The following is a 15,634-nucleotide window of genomic DNA, read 5'->3' on the forward strand; positions in this document are numbered from 1 at the left end:
CCCTCACCCTCACACCTGCCACACCCCCTCTCCTGCCGCACCCCCACACCTGCCACACCCCCACACCTGCCACACCCCACACATGCCACACCCCACCCCCTCACCTGCCACACCCCCTCACCCTCACACCTGCCACACCCCCACGCCTGCCACACCCCCACACCTGCCACACCCCCTCTCCTGCCACACCCCCACACCTGCCACACCCCCTCACCTGCCACACCCCCACACCTGCCACACCCCCTCACCTGCCACACCCCCACACCTGCCACACCCCCACACCTGCCACACCCCACACCTGCCACACCCCACCCCCTCACCTGCCACACCCCCTCACCCTCACACCTGCCACACCCCCACGCCTGCCACACCCCCACACCTGCCACACCCCCTCTCCTGCCACACCCCCACACCTGCCACACCCCCTCACCTGCCACACCCCCACACCTGCCACACCCCCTCACCTGCCACACCCCCTCACCCGCCACACCCCCACACCTGCCACACCCCCACACCTGCCACACCTGCCACACCCCCTCACCTGCCACACCCCCACACCTGCCACACCCCCTCACCTGCCACACCCCCACACCTGCCACACCCCCTCACCTGCCACATCCCCACACCTGCCACACCCCCTCACCTGCCACACCCCCACCACCCTGGGCTTCAGTTGCTCCGCTATTGTTAATCATGTCTTCAGCTGCCTGGGCCCTAAGTTCTGGAATTCCCTCCCTCACCCTCCCCACCTCTCTTTCCTCTTTTAAGACGCTCCTTAAAACCTCTTTGGCCAATCTTTTGGTCACCTGTCCCAATATCTCCTCGGTGTCAAATTTTATTTGACAATGCTGGGGACCTTGAAGGCGCTATATAAGTGCAAGCTGTTCTGGTGATCTTAACACTTGACAACTCTGTGACACTAGATTCAAGAGACCATGAGGTTATGACTAGTAATGGGGGAGGTTACAGTTGGGAAGAAAGTCTTTGAGAATTTGGTCCATTTTAAGTAACAATGAGAAGGTCAATTGTGATCTGAGAGAGGCCTTCAAAATAATGAAGGGTTAGGACAGGGTAAACTGAGTGTGTCTGTTGGTTAGCGGGATAATACGAGAGGACATAAATTTAAGATAATCACAAAAACCTGTTACATCTCTAACTTTTCCAGTTGCAATCATAGGTCATCAACCTGAAACTTAGCTTTGTTTGTCGCTCCATGGATGCTGCTTGCCCCTGATGAATAGTTCCAGCATTTTCTCACTCGGTGACTTGTGGAGATAAACACCAGTGTGGGATTAGTGCTTTGTATCTGGGCTATAACATCACATAGAAAGCTGCACATCCATTAAAATTACCGTACTGGTTTTCTTAGGGAAAGAGAATTCTGGGGAGGCTGCAGGTATAAGGAGGGACCGGGGCCAAAATGCTCCCTCCCAGCCTGCTCCCCAGAGCGGACAAAGTCTTGGAGACGACTCATGAGTACCAGGAGGGGGGGTATATCTCCAGGCACACTCACAGGGGGCTTCTCCAGGCCCCCACACACTCACACGGTGGGGGAGGGGACTCCAGGTCGGCCCATAGGGGGCCATTTCCAGGCCCCTATACACAGAGGACTTCTCAAAGTCCACACCCAAAGGGAGCATCACCAGACGCACACAGCGGGGGCATCTCCAGGCCCACCCATGGGGGGAAATTTCATGTCCACACACATAGGGGGCAACTCCAGGACCATCCACGGCGGGGTGCGGGGGGGGGGGCGGGTGGTGGTGGTGGTGGAGGGACAATTCGCCCACCCATAGAGGGGGGCAACTTCAGGCCCACCCATGGGGGGGGGGGGGGGGTGGTGGGGGGACAACTCACCCACCCAGAGGGGGGCAACTCTAGGCCCACCCACGGTGGGGGGGGTGTGGAGTGGGGGGGGACAACTTGCTCACCCACAGAGGGGGGCAACTCCAGGTCCACCCATAGGGAGGGGGGGACAACTCCAGACCCACCCACAGGGAGGGGGGGGAACTCTAGACCCACCCACAGGGAGGGGGGGGGGGGCAACTCCAGACCCACCCACAGGGAGGGGGGGGGAACTCTAGACCCACCCACAGGGATGGGGGGGGAACTCTAGACTCACCCACAGGGGGAGGGATGGGGGGCAACTCCAGGCCCACCCACAGGGAGGGGGGGACAACTCCAGACCCACCCACAGGGAGGGGGGGGGGCAACTCTAGACCCACCCACGAGGGGGCGGGGCAAACCCCAGGCCCACCCACCAAAGGCTGAGTCCTCGACCCGCCTCCCTCTTCCCCTTGCGCAACAGCTTGTCGCGAGCCCGAGAAGCCCCGCCTATGCGCATCTCCGATTGGCTCAAAGCCGCCGTCAATCGCGGTAGCTTTGGACGGTCGATTGGTCGGCCAGCCCAGCCTCGGGGAGCGATTGGACAGCCGGGGCGTCATATGCAAATTGCACGGAGGAGGGAGGGGATTTGTCAGTTCGGCTGCCAATCATGTCGGCTGAACCAATAATCACCGTTGGTCGTGGGGGGGGGGGGGGAGGGAGGCGGGGTCGGTATAAAAGGAGCGGCCCCGGGCTGACGGCGGTCCAGTGGAGCGATGGCCGCTAATGCGTTTGGAAGGGTGGCGGGGCTGTCGGGCGCCTTGGCGGTCGGGCTCGGAGCTTACGGAGCGCACGGTAAGTCTACCCTCCACCTCAGCCCTACCGACTCGCCTGACCCCCCCCCCACTCTGGGATGCCAATGTCTTGATTCATTCACGCCCCCCGGCCCTAACCTCCCAGCACCTGCCCCACTCCTTCAACTTTTTAGCTGGCTGCTCGACTGTGGGGGCATCACAGTTCCCCATTTACCCAACTCCCCCACCCCCCCCCAACCAATCCCGCAGCCTCACCAGCAGGTGCCCTGGAGCCCTGTGGGTGACTCCAGACTAGAATTTCCCCCCCGCCTCCTTACACCTGAAATTGGATAGTGACTGCCCACTGGCTATTTGACTGTGAGGGCATCACTGCTCTCCCGTTATTTACCCCCCCCCCCCCCCCCACCACACCCCATTCCATCCCGCAGCTCCACCAGCAGAAGTCGGACCCCTGCGGGTGACTCCAGGACCAAAACTCCCCCTCCTTACATCCGAAATTGGATAGCGACTGCTCACTGGATGTTTGACTTTGGGGGCATCACAGCTACCCCCCTATCCCCACTGCAATCTCTCCCCCACACTGCCCCCCCCCCCCCCCACCAAAACAAGGTAACAATTAGGGTGCCAGATTCCTGTAGGTGACTGCAAAACCAGGACCCCCTTCTTACAGCTGAAACGGGACAGTGAATGCACCCCAGATGTTCGGCTGTGGCACAGCTGTGCCATCCTCTTCTCGCTTTCTCAATCACCGGTAAATCGGTATAGTCTGGTTCTCGACCCTTCTGCCAATGGGAGCAGTTTCTCCACCCCCCACCCCCCGCTACTCTGTCCAGGCCCCTTGTGACAGAACATGGGAAGCAGGAGTAGGCCATTCGGCCCATCGAGCTTGCTTTCTCCCCCCCACCATTCAACCAGATCATGGCTGCTCGTCTACCACTTACACCATTTTGCCACTGTCCCCGTCTCCCTTGATGCCGTTGATTTCCAGAAATCTGTCGATTTCTGTCTCCATGATTGAGCTTCCACCACCTGCTGGGGTAGAGAATTCCAAAGCTTCACCCCCCCCACCCCCCCCCGAGTGAAGAAATTCCTCCTCGTCTCGGCCTTAAATGCCCTACCCTTTATCCTGAGATTATGTCCCCTGGTTTTAGACTTATCAGTCTGAGGAAGCATCTTATCCACGACCTGTAAGAAAGTTTCCTTTTTTTCCCCCAAACTTCAAGGGACCACATTACAGGAAGGACGTAATAGCTCTGGAGAGAGTGCAGAGGAGGTTTACAAGTACAAAAGCAAAAAACTGCGGATGCTGGAAACCTAAAACAAAAACAAAAAAAACTGGAAAAACTCAGCAGGTCTGGCAGCATCTGCGGAGAGGGGAACACAGTTAACTCGAAATGTTAACTGTGTCCCTCTCCGCAGATGCTGCCAGACCTGCTGAGTTTTTCCAGGTATTTTTGTTTTTGTTTTAGGTTTACAGGAATGTTGCCAGGGTTAGAAAAGTGTAGCTACGAAGGAGAGATCGGATAGGTTGGGGTTATTTTCCTTAGAACAAAGGAGGCTGAGAGGTGACTTGATTGAGGTGTACAAAATTATGAGGGGAATAGATAGAGTGGACAGGATAAAACTGTTTCCCTTGGTGGAGAATTCTGGAACCAGGGGACATAGACTCGCAGAGGGTGTAGGGAGGACATGAGGAAGAACTTTTTTATGCAGAGGATAGTGGGTGTCTGGAATTCACTGCCCAAGTTGGTGGTAGAGGCAGAAACTCTAAACTTTCTTAAAAAGTACCTGGATCTGCACCTGAAGTGCTGTAAGCTGCAGGGCTGTGGGCCGGGTGCAGGAAGGTGGGATTAGAAAGGGCACCTGGGTGCCCTCGGGCTGGCATGGACAAGATGGACCGAATGGCAGGAAGATGGGATTAGAAAGGGCACCTGGGTGTCCTCAGGCTGGCACGGACAAGATGGACCGAATGGCAGGAAGATGGGATTAGAAAGGGCACCTGGCTGTCCTCGGGCTGGCACGGACAAGATGGACCGAATGGCAGGAAGATGGGATTAGAAAGGGCACCTGGCTGTCCTCGGGCTGGCATGGACAAGATGGACCGAATGGCCTCCTCCTGTGCTGTAACTTTTCTGTGGTTCTATGGAATACATACAGAATCTCCTCAATCTCTTCTCGTATGACAATCCTGAATGTTGAGTTCTGAAGGCTCAACTCTTCAGCCAATTGAGCACAATTTGAGTTGCTTTGGGACACCCTGAGGACCGAAAGGGGGGGTCAGACAAATGCAGGAAGTCCGAACTAAAAGCAGAAAAGTGCTGGGACGCCGAGCAAGGCCGCCCAGCACCCGTTGACGGAGGGAGAGTTAGCGTTTCGGTTCGATGGCCTGTTTTTTTTTCCCTTTTTGCTCAGAACGATCCAAAAGCAACGCTTGTCCTGGAGTCGTTCGGGCCTCTGAAAAGTGGGACCGCAGCCACGATTCCCAACTTGCAAATCATTAGCTTGCAGATCTGCCAACTTGCTCTGAATCCTGTGGGCGTGTAAAACAGTTGAAGGGGGGTGTTGGCGGGGAGGGAGGACATTACTCATTTGTCGTGTGACAGTGTTGCAGTGCAGCTGAAGGTCATGGATGTGTTGGTGTGGCTTCACTAGCGCTGGGCCTAAAAGAAAGCCTTGCACTTTTCTCGAATGTCTGAAAGTGCCTTTTTTTAAAAAAAACTGTAGTCTCCGCTGTAATGTAGGAAACGCGAGGGGCCAAGTTGGTGCACAGCAAGCTCCCGCAGACAGCAATACGATAATGACCATGCCATCTGTTTCTTGGAGAGAAAAGCAAAATACTGCGGACGCTGGAAATCCGAAATAAAAACAGAAAATGGTGGGGGGGCAAAATCTCAGCAGGTCTGGCAGTGTCTGTGGAGAGAGAGAAAGAGTTAACCTTTCGGTTCAGAGGTTTTCGGTTTTTTAGTGATGTTGAATGAGGGATAAATATTAGCCAGGACATCGGGGAGGGGGGGGGCACTGTCCCCTGTTTTTCCTCCAACTAAGCGAATAATGATTGGCATCTGTCTCTTCAGCCAATTCGATTCACTCCACGTGATACCACGAAACAGCTGAAGGCCTTTGGATACTGCAAACGCTGTGGGCCCTGACAATATTCCGGCAATAGTACTGAAGACTTGTGCTCCAGGACTTGCCAAGCCCCTAGCCAAGCTGTTCCAGTACAGCTACAACACTGGCATCTATCCGGCTATGTGGAAAATTGCCCAGGTGTGTCCTGTACACAAAAAGCAGAACAAATCCAACGTGGCCAATTACCGCCCCATCAGTCTACTCTCAATCATCAGTAAAGTGGAAGGGGTCATCAACAGTGCTATCAAGTGGCACTTGCTTAGCAATAACCTGTTCAGTTTGGGTTCCACCAGGGCCACTCAGCCCTTGACCTCATTACAGCCTTGGTTCAAACATGGACAAAAGAGCTGAGCTCCCGGGGTGAGAGTGACTGCCCTTGACATCAAGGCAGCATTTGACCGAGTGTGACATCAAGGAGCCCTAGCAAAACTGGAGTCAATGGGAATCAGGGGGAAAACTCTCCGCTGGTTGGAGTCATACCCAGCACAAAGGAAGATGGTTGTGGTTGTTGGAGGTCAGTCATCTCAGCTCCAGGACATCACTGCAGGAGTTCCTCAGGGTAGTGTCCTCGGCCCAACCATCTTCAGCTGCTTCATCAATGACCTTCCTTCCATCTTAAGGTCAGAAGTGGGGATGTTCGCTGATGATTGCACAATATTCAGCACCATTCGCGACTCCTCAGGTACTGAAGCAGTCCATGTCCAAATGCAGCAAGACCTGGACAATATCCAGGCTTGGGCTGACAAGTGGCAAGTAATATTCCTGCCACACAAGTGTCAGGCAATGACCATCTCCAACAAGAGAGAATCCAACCATTGAGCCTTGATGTTCAATGGCATTACCATCACTGAATCCCCCACTATCAACAGCATGGAGGTTACCATTGACTAGAAACTGAACTGGACCAGCCATATAAATACTGTGGCTACAAGAGCAGTCAGAGGCTGGGAATCCTGCAGTGAGTAACTCACCTCCTGACTCCCCAAAGCTTGTCCACCATCTACAAGGCACAAGTCAGGAGTGTGATGGGAATACTCTCCATTTGCCTGGATGAGTGCAGCTCCCACAACACTCAAGAAGCTTAACACCATCCAGGACAAAGCAGCCCCGCTTAATTGGCACACATCCACAAACATTCACTCCCTCCACCACCAACAAACAGTGTGTACCATCGACAAGGTGCACTGCAGCAACTCACCAAGGCTCCTTAGACAGCACCTTCCAAACCCACGACCACTACCACCTAGAAGGACAAGGGCAGCAGACAGATGGGAACACCACCACCTGGAAGTTCCCTTCCAAGCCACTCACCATCCTGACTTGGAAATATATCGGCCGTTCCTTCAGTGTCGCTGGGTCAAAATCCTGGAACTCCCTCCCTAACAGCACGGTGGGCGTACCTACACCACATGGACTGCAGCGGCTCAAGAAAGCAGCTCACCATCACCTTCCCAATGGGCAATTTTTTTAATATATTCGCTTATGGGATGTAAGTGTTACTGGTTAGTCCGGCATTTATTGCCCATACCTAATTGCCGGCAAATGGTGACAACTAGATTATGACAGGTTAGATAAGCTAGACAAGGAGAAGCTGTTCTCAGTTGCTGTCGGCACAAGGACCAGGAGGGTGCAGCTCAGAAGGTGGGCGTTGGCAGGCTATCGGATCGTGATGTTCATCACAGTGATCCTGGAGATTTATTCCCCTTCCCTACCTCTGAGCATCGGGATAGTTGTAGCCGAGAAACACTAATGTCTTTTCTGTTGCTTCTGCAGGATTCCGACGCAGCGATCGAGATGAGTATTTGAAAGAGGTAAGGCCCAAAGCTTAGCGCGTCATGAAGTTATTACAGCACAGGAGGAGGCCATTCGGCCAATCTGGCCTGTGCCAGCGCTGTGTAGAACAATCCAGTCAGTCCTACCCTCCTGCTTGATCGCCATAGCTGTGTCCTCAAGCACCGCCCCACCCCCTGCCCGATTTCCTTTCGAAATCATTCACCGTCTCTGCTTCCGCCGCCCTATTGGGCAGCAAGTTCCAGGTCGTTACCGCAAGCTCAATACAAGCTCTTCGTCGCGTTCACCTCTGCATCTCATGCCCAAAGCCTTAAACCTGTGCCACCCCACCACCCCCAGTCCCAAGTCCTTGTACCGTTAGTGAACGGGAGCAGCTTTGTCCCCCGCATGCACTCCCGTCACGATCGTGGTGTCGTCGTCTTTGTTGCTGTCCCTCGATTCGAGGATGGCGCCTCCTCAGGGGTCACGGGTTTCTGGCCACGTGGGACCCCCGTGGCTGTACAGGCCGATTCTATGAGCCGTACCTAGATCCTTGGGCAGGTGTGAGGTGGTGGGATCCGGAGTACAGGATTTGCTTCCTTTCCTCCTCTGCCCTCACTGGGACCTCCTCGCTAAGGCTTTGAGACTTGCTGGTAACAGGTTTCGTGCAGACAAAGTGCAGAGGGCAGTTAGGAGTTTGCCTGGAGTCACGTGTAGGCCAGACTGGGCAAGGACAGGCAGATTTCCTTCCCTAAAGGACATTTCTGAATCAGTTGAGTTTTTTTTTTACAACGTCTGACAGCTCCATGGTCACTTAATGGTTTTGTTTTTATCCCGTGGGTTTTGTTTTTAAACGTGATTCACCTTGCAAAATGCTGTGCTGAGATTTGATCTCTTTTTGGATTGTTCATTTAGGCCTCTCTGGCCTTCAGTAACCTAACCACTACCACTCCCTACATTAGTGACTGCCTTCTGAAAGTACTGCATTAGCTGCAAAGTGCTTTGGAATGTCCTGAGGATGCAAAAGGTGCTATACAAATGCATGTTCTAAACGATGAATGAACTGTTGGTCACCTTTTTGAGGGTAACATGGGCCCTCTGGGAATCCCTGCCAACCTGATGAATGCCTGCGTTAGCTCTGGGGAGACGGTGGTGTAGCGTGAACGTCACTGGACTCGCTAGTAATCCAGAGGCTCAGGCTAATGCTCTGGGGCCACAGGTTCAAATCCCACCACGGCAGCTGGTGGAATTTAAATTCAATTAGTACGACCTGGAATTGAAGGCTAGTCTCAGTGATGGTGACTGTGTGAAACTATCATCGATTGTTGTAAAAACTCACCTGGTTCCTTTGGGTGTTACGATGTGGCAGATGATGTCTGCCAGGCAGATCAAATCCACGAGGGAATCTTGATCGCGCTATCACAACGGTTTTATAATTTGTATTTATTTTGGGATACGTGCACTGAATTCAGAACTAATAAGCCCACCAAGACTTTGAGCTTTTTTAAAAAACTAAATTAAAATATTTGTTAACAACAGAAAAGATTGCAAGCACATATGTAGGACTACAAATTACTACTATGATAACGCCTAAAATTCCGAATTAAAATGACACCCAGTTACACCCCCTTTAAGGCAACGTTCCAAACATAGATTTTTAGATTTTAAACAGATCCAGCAAATTAACACACTACCCTGGTCAGTGGAATTCCAAATGGCTTTCCTCCAGCTTCAGTTTCAGTAGACAGCAGACTTCTGCACAAGCACTGGAGGCTTGATTAAGGCTATTTCCCACTTCTGTTAGATCTCACTATGCCTTCTTCTGACACACAGCCTCATTCTCCTTCATATTTGTTTCCCTCTTCTAATATGTAAATGTTATTGTTTTGTATGTGTTTGAAACTGTATCCTCCTCACACGACAAAAACTTTTGTGTTGCTACAGTTTATTGTCAGTAGCCTTTGGGAAAAATAAACACATTCCTTAGCCTTGCTTATCTGGCTATTTGTAAACAGACTGAGATCCGTTTGAAATCCAAATCTCTCTTCATCTATCTAAAAATGCAAATTCCCTCCACGCCTTACATGCTAAACCAGCATCCATATTTACCCGTTAGCATCTCACGCACCTAGTTTCTTTTGATGAGTCAAAGCCTGCTGTCTACTTGACTTCAAATGTAATTAAAACTCTCACAGACCCAACTATACTTACCCCCATAAACCTACTTTACAATAAACCAGAAAAATATTATGAAAATTATTAAAACTTCATGACATAAGGAGGGAAGCCTGCCCTCCTTGCCCGGTCTGACCTACACGTGACTCCAGACCCAGCAATGTGGCTGGCTCTTAGCTGCCCTCTGAAATGGCCGAGCAAGACACTCAGCTCAAGGGTAATTAGGGATGGGCAACAAATGCTGGCCTTGCCAGCGACGCCCACGCCCCGTAAATTTAAAAAGTGTGCCGGTGCACCTGATCGAGGGGTCAAGAGTCGTGCCTTGGGGACAACGCGTCATTGCAAGGGTTGGCCCGGTATGAACCAGTTTTCGAAGGGTAATCAGTTTCTTATTACGCAGGGTGGGTCTACGAGAGAAAGTGACACTGGCACAGAACCAACCAGTCCATGTTCAGCCCTATCTGAATATTTGAGCATCCTCCCCTCCTTCCTGATTTAAACCTATCAGCGTAACTCTTATTCCTCTTTCCGCTCCTGTGCCTATCTAGCTTCTCTTTAAGGCTAATAGCATGGATTATCTTTAACCAATCCCTGTGGTAGCATCTTGCACGTTTTGTCCACCCTCTGGGTAAAGAGGTTTCTCTTGAATTCCCTGTTGGATTTCTCGGTGACCATCTCACATTGACAGCTTCTAGCTTTTGCTCTTCCAACACCCCCCAAGTAGGAGCAACCTGTCTGCGTCTATTTGATTAAAAATCTTCCACAATTTTACAGGCCTCCATTACCCTTTCGCCTTCCAGTTTCAATAGAAAAGATACTCAGCACGCTCAAAAATAAAACATAACGGGATGATCCAAGGCTTTAGCGATAGGGGCGTAGAGTACAAAAGCAAGGAAGTTAATGATTATCCTGTATAAAGCACTGGTTCGGCCTCAGTTGGAGTACTGCGTCCAGTTCTGGGCGCCGCACTTCAGGGCGATCGTGGAGAGGGGGGGGGGGGCAGAAATAATTCACGAGAAATGATCTCAGGATTCAGAGACGTCAGTTGCGCAGGTTGGAGAAGTTGGGGCTCTTTTCCTTCGAGAAGATTCCGAGGAGATTTGATTAAAGGCGTTCAAAATCGGGAGGGGTCCGGACAGGGTAGACGGGGAGAAACTGTTCCCACTGGCGGAAGTTTTGAGAACCAGAGGGCACAGATTGAACGTAATTGGCCAAAGAAGCAATGGGAGACACAAGGAGATACTTTTTCACCCCAGCGAGTGGCGAGGATCTGGAATGCGCTGCCTGAGAGTGTGAGGGAGGCAGGTTCAGTCGAGGCATTCAACAGAGAATTGGATCGTTATTGAATCACAAAAGGTTAGTATGCAGGTACAGCAAGTAATTAGGAAAGCTAATAGAACGTTATTATTTATTGAGAGGGGAATTGAATACAAAAGTAGGGAGGTTATGCTTCAGTTGTACAGGGCACTAGTGAGACCACATCTGGGGTAGTGTGTACAGTGCTGGTCTACTTATTTAAGGAAGGATGTAAATGCATTGGAAGCAGTTCAGAGAAGGTTTTTAAACTAATACCTAGATTGGTAGGGCTGTCTTATGAGGAAAGGTTGGACAGACTAGGCCTGTATCTGCTGGAGTTTAGAAGATTAGGAGGCGACTTGATTGAAGCATATGAGATCCTGAGGGGTGTTGACAGGGTGGATGTGGGGAGGATATTTCCTCTTGTGGGAGAATCGAGAACTAGAGGGTCACAGTTTAAAAATAAGTGGCTGCCCATTTAAAAAGAGATGAGGCGCAATTTTTTCACTGAGAGTCGTGAGTCTTTGGAACTCTCTTCCTGAAAAGGTGGTGGTAGCAGAGTCTCTGAATATCTTTAAGGCAGAGGTGGGTAGATTATTGATAAGTAAGGGGGTGATAAGGTTATCGGGGGGTAGTTGGGATGCAGATTTCTTGTCACTATCAGGTCGGCCATGATCTTATAAAATGGTGGAGCAGGTTCGAGGGGCTGAATGGCCTCCTCCTGCTCCTTGTTCATGCGGACCTGAAGTGGAAAGATCTGCAGGGCTCTGGGGGGGGGGGAAAAGACAGGAGAGGAAGTCGGACTGGGCGAGTGGCTCTGGCAGAGAGCTGGCATGGATGTGATGGACTGAATGGCCTCCTCCTGTGCTGTAACCATTCTGTGACCCTTTCCTGACGGGTACGTCCTTGCAGCTCTGATATCCTAGGAAACCTTGTTCACACCCTCTCCAAGTGCTTCTATATCCTTTTCATAATGTGGTGACCAGAACTGCGCACAGTACTCAGCGTGTGGTTTTTCCCAAGGTCTGTGCAAGTTTAGCATACCACTTCTCGCTTCTGCCCCCCTCATTATAAACCCAGGTGCTTGGTTTGCTTTTTAATGGCCTTATTAACCTGCATTAGTTATTTGTGTATATGTTCTCCCAGAGCCCTTTACCCTCTACCCCGCTTAGTGTTATTTTCCAAGTAATATGCATCCTCGTTATTTTCCTTACCAAAATGTAATAGCTGGTACTTTGGAAAATATGATTAATTCAGGGGACTCCTCCCAAGCCCCACACCAATCCTGACTTGGAAATATATCGGCCGTTCCTTCACTGTCGCTGGGTCAAAATCCTGGAACTCCCTAACAGCACTGTGGGCGTACCTACACCACATGGACTGCAGCGGCTCAAGAAGGCAGCTCACCACCACCTTCTCAAGGGGCAATTAGGGATGAGCAATAAATGCTGGCCTAGCCAGTGATGCCCACATTCCGTGAATTTTTTTATAAATTGTGTACAGCGGGTTTGCTAGCTCCAGGCACTGATGTACTCTTCAGCTAAACTGTCGCTGACTGTGACATCAGAGGGCGAGGGGATTGCTTTTCCTTTGGGAAGAAAGTAGGGTGCGTTGGATCATTGTAAGCGGCTGTTGTCTTTCCTGTTTACACCTTGTCTGTGTGTGTGTGTGTCTGTGTGTCTGTGTGTCTGTGTGTCTGTGTGTCTGTGTGTGTCTGTGTGTGTCTGTGTGTGTCTGTGTGTGTCTGTGTGTGTCTGTGTGTGTCTGTGTGTGTCTGTGTGTGTCTGTGTGTGTCTGTGTGTGTGTCTGTGTGTGTGTCTGTGTGTGTGTCTGTGTGTGTGTCTGTGTGTGTGTCTGTGTGTGTGTCTGTGTGTGTGTCTGTGTGTGTGTCTGTGTCTGTCTGTGTCTGTGTCTGTGTGTGTCTGTGTCTGTGTGTGTCTGTGTCTGTGTGTGTCTGTGTCTGTGTGTGTCTGTGTCTGTGTCTGTCTGTGTCTGTGTCTGTCTGTGTCTGTGTCTGTCTGTGTCTGTGTCTGTCTGTGTCTGTGTCTGTCTGTGTCTGTGTCTGTCTGTGTCTGTGTCTGTCTGTGTCTGTCTGTGTCTGTGTCTGTCTGTGTCTGTCTGTGTCTGTGTCTGTCTGTGTCTGTGTCTGTCTGTGTCTGTGTCTGTCTGTGTCTGTGTCTGTCTGTGTCTGTGTCTGTCTGTGTCTGTGTCTGTCTGTGTGTCTGTCTGTGTGTCTGTCTGCCTGTGTCCTAGTTGCAGCACTAACATATCTTGTCCTGCAGCTATTTGAAACTGCGAACAAATACCATTTCCTACACAGCCTGGCACTACTGGGAGTTCCTCACTGCAGAAAACCTCTGCTGGTATGAGATTACTTCATTCCTCCTCGTTTATTTTCTTCTTGTCTTTTTTTTGTTTTTCAGTTTTTTTATATATATATATATATATATATATATATTTATATATGCCTCCCCAGCATCCCCCAAAATTTGCTTTTGGCGTGTGGTGATTATCCTCTGCCACCTTCTCTGTTGCACTGTGCACACTGAGCATTTCAGTGTTGGCAGGTTGTACAGGGAGAGGATTCTCACCCAGGCTCTTTCCGTATGTGAGTTCCCTGACAGGAGCCAGCTCCCCACCCCCTCTCCGAGACACTGAAATCAATCACACTGCCCCAGTGGCACCGCTTAAGGTTTAAACCTGGTGTGCACACCTTCAGAACGTGGGTAGCTTCATTCTCCACCAGCTGACACACAAGAAGCTCGACACCATCCAGGGCAAAGCAGCACCCCATCCACCGCCTTAAACATTCACTCCCTCCACCACTGACGCACAGTAGCAGCAGTGTGTGTACCATCTACAAGATGCACTGCAGGAACTCACCAAGGCTCCTTAAACAGCACCTTCCAAACCCACGACCACTACCATCTAGAAGGACAAGGACAGCAGACACACGGGGACATCTCCAAGTCACTCACTATCCAGACTTGGAAATATATCGGCCGTTCCTTCACTGTCGCTGGGTCAAAATCCTGGAACTCTCTCCCTAACAGCACGGTGGGTGTACCTACACCACATGGACTGCAGTGGTTCAAGAAGGCGGCTCACCCCCACCTTCTCTAGGGGCAATTAAGGATGGGCAGAAAGGGCATCCCATAAGCAAACTTAAAACAAAATGCATTTTTTATTTCAAATGTTTTACTTAAAAGAAGCCTTTAGTGACTGGGCCTGTGGCGCTGTTGCATTCTGCTGACGGTCTGTTGTTGGATTATAGGCTGGTTCCTTGCTGACCTCTGGGATGGTGATGTTCTGCGGCTCCCTTTACTATCAAGCGGTGACTGGGGATCCGATTCTCACCAAAGCTGCACCGTTCGGTGGAACCGTGCTGATCGTGGGATGGGCGGCCATGGCGCTGTGAGACCAGGAGGGCGCCGAAGGTTTACCGGGCAAGAGAACACATACCGAGGAGCCAGGCGGAATGTAACGTGGGGTACTTTGGCGGGGGGGGGGGGGGGGGGGGGGGGGGGGGGGGGGGGGGGGTGGGGGGGGGGGGGGGGTGGGGGGGGGGGGGGGGGGTGGAATCGGGGTCTGCTCTTCACAAGTTGCTGCATGTTGGCCAAACCAACTCCCGTACTGGGAAAACCCTTCTCTGTGGAAGACGCCCCCCCCACCCACCACCGGAACAGGCCTAGTGTGGCCTGATGCAGCCAATGTTCCAACATCTCACGCTCTTTTCAACCTAGGGCAGAAACGGTGGTCTCGAATTCAAACCCCTCGCCTCCACTCCGCCTTTCTCCTCTCTTCTTTCCCTCCGCCCTCTTCCCCCAGTTAAGTTTCAATTGTGTGCTGGGCTGATTTGACGGTGTCTGGCAGAATCTCCCCTTGATCCCAAAGCAACATTGCAAAGGGTTATCTATCGCGCAAAGAATAGCTCATCGTCCTCTCAGATCAAATATTTATCCCTCCGCCAAATCCCTATTAAAAAAAACGAATAACCTAGTCATTGTCATGTTAAACGTTGCTGGATTGGAGAGACGCGTCACCGAAGCTTTTTCATCTTGTGCTCATCAGGACAAATGCAAGAATGCCAAATTTCAAACACTCACAACAATTTATACTACTGGAGAAAAGGGTGCTGACTGGGTGGTAAGTCACCTCTCATTGGCCAAGCCATTGCCATGGAGAAACAACAGGGAACTATAGCCCACCCCCCCCCACCCCACTCCCCCGAGCTCCTATAGTATGAATTGTTGTGATGGTTTGAAATTTGGCACTCTTGCATTTGTCCTGATGAGTGCAAGACAGAAAGCTTCAACATGCCTCTTTACAGCAGTGTTCAGGTTCTGTATTATCACTGCTGTTTGTGGGAACTTGCTGTAGCTGTAAACTGGCTGCCACGTTTCCTACATTACAAGAGCTCTTCTAAAGTAGTTAATTAGCTGTAAGCCACTTTGGGATGACCTGAGGTTGTGTAAGGCCCTGTGTAAACGGAGGTCCATATTTAACCTGCACCCACCGACCTCTTGCTCTGCCCTTATTTCCATTCCACTAGAATGCGCACTTTTCACTTGGTTGGTAAGGGGCTGATGCCATTTCAAGAGTTGAGACCAAGGTCTCACGGTGGT

General features: G+C 51.3%; 1 protein-coding gene across 2 annotated transcripts; it reads left to right on the forward strand.

Moving 5' to 3' along the window:
* Positions 1 to 2,549: 2,549 nt before the first annotated feature.
* On the forward strand, positions 2,550 to 14,507 carry tmem256 (transmembrane protein 256). Of its 2 annotated transcripts, XM_041178816.1 has the most exons (4): positions 2,550 to 2,679; positions 7,542 to 7,579; positions 13,292 to 13,372; positions 14,284 to 14,507. In XM_041178816.1, the coding sequence occupies exons 1-4, from the start codon at positions 2,601 to 2,603 to the stop codon at positions 14,425 to 14,427; spliced, it is 342 nt and encodes a 113-aa protein (XP_041034750.1). In that variant the 5' UTR covers positions 2,550 to 2,600; the 3' UTR covers positions 14,428 to 14,507. The 2 variants fall into 2 exon arrangements, with proteins under 2 accessions (XP_041034750.1, XP_041034751.1); XM_041178817.1 differs by lacking the exon at positions 13,292 to 13,372.
* Positions 14,508 to 15,634: the final 1,127 nt, after the last annotated feature.

The sequence above is a fragment of the Carcharodon carcharias genome, chromosome 33 (assembly GCF_017639515.1).
Source record: "Carcharodon carcharias isolate sCarCar2 chromosome 33, sCarCar2.pri, whole genome shotgun sequence".
Lineage (NCBI taxonomy): Eukaryota > Metazoa > Chordata > Chondrichthyes > Lamniformes > Lamnidae > Carcharodon > Carcharodon carcharias.

Bases quoted from the DNA above. Each gene is read 5' to 3' on its own strand.
- tmem256 (XM_041178816.1), top strand. From the start codon at position 2,601: ATGGCCGCTAATGCGTTTGGAAGGGTGGCGGGGCTGTCGGGCGCCTTG. The intron at 2,680-7,541 runs GTAAGTCTACCC...TTGCTTCTGCAG, and splicing joins CGGAGCTTACGGAGCGCACG to GATTCCGACGCAGCGATCGA. The intron at 13,373-14,283 runs GTATGAGATTAC...GTTGGATTATAG, and splicing joins ACTGCAGAAAACCTCTGCTG to GCTGGTTCCTTGCTGACCTC.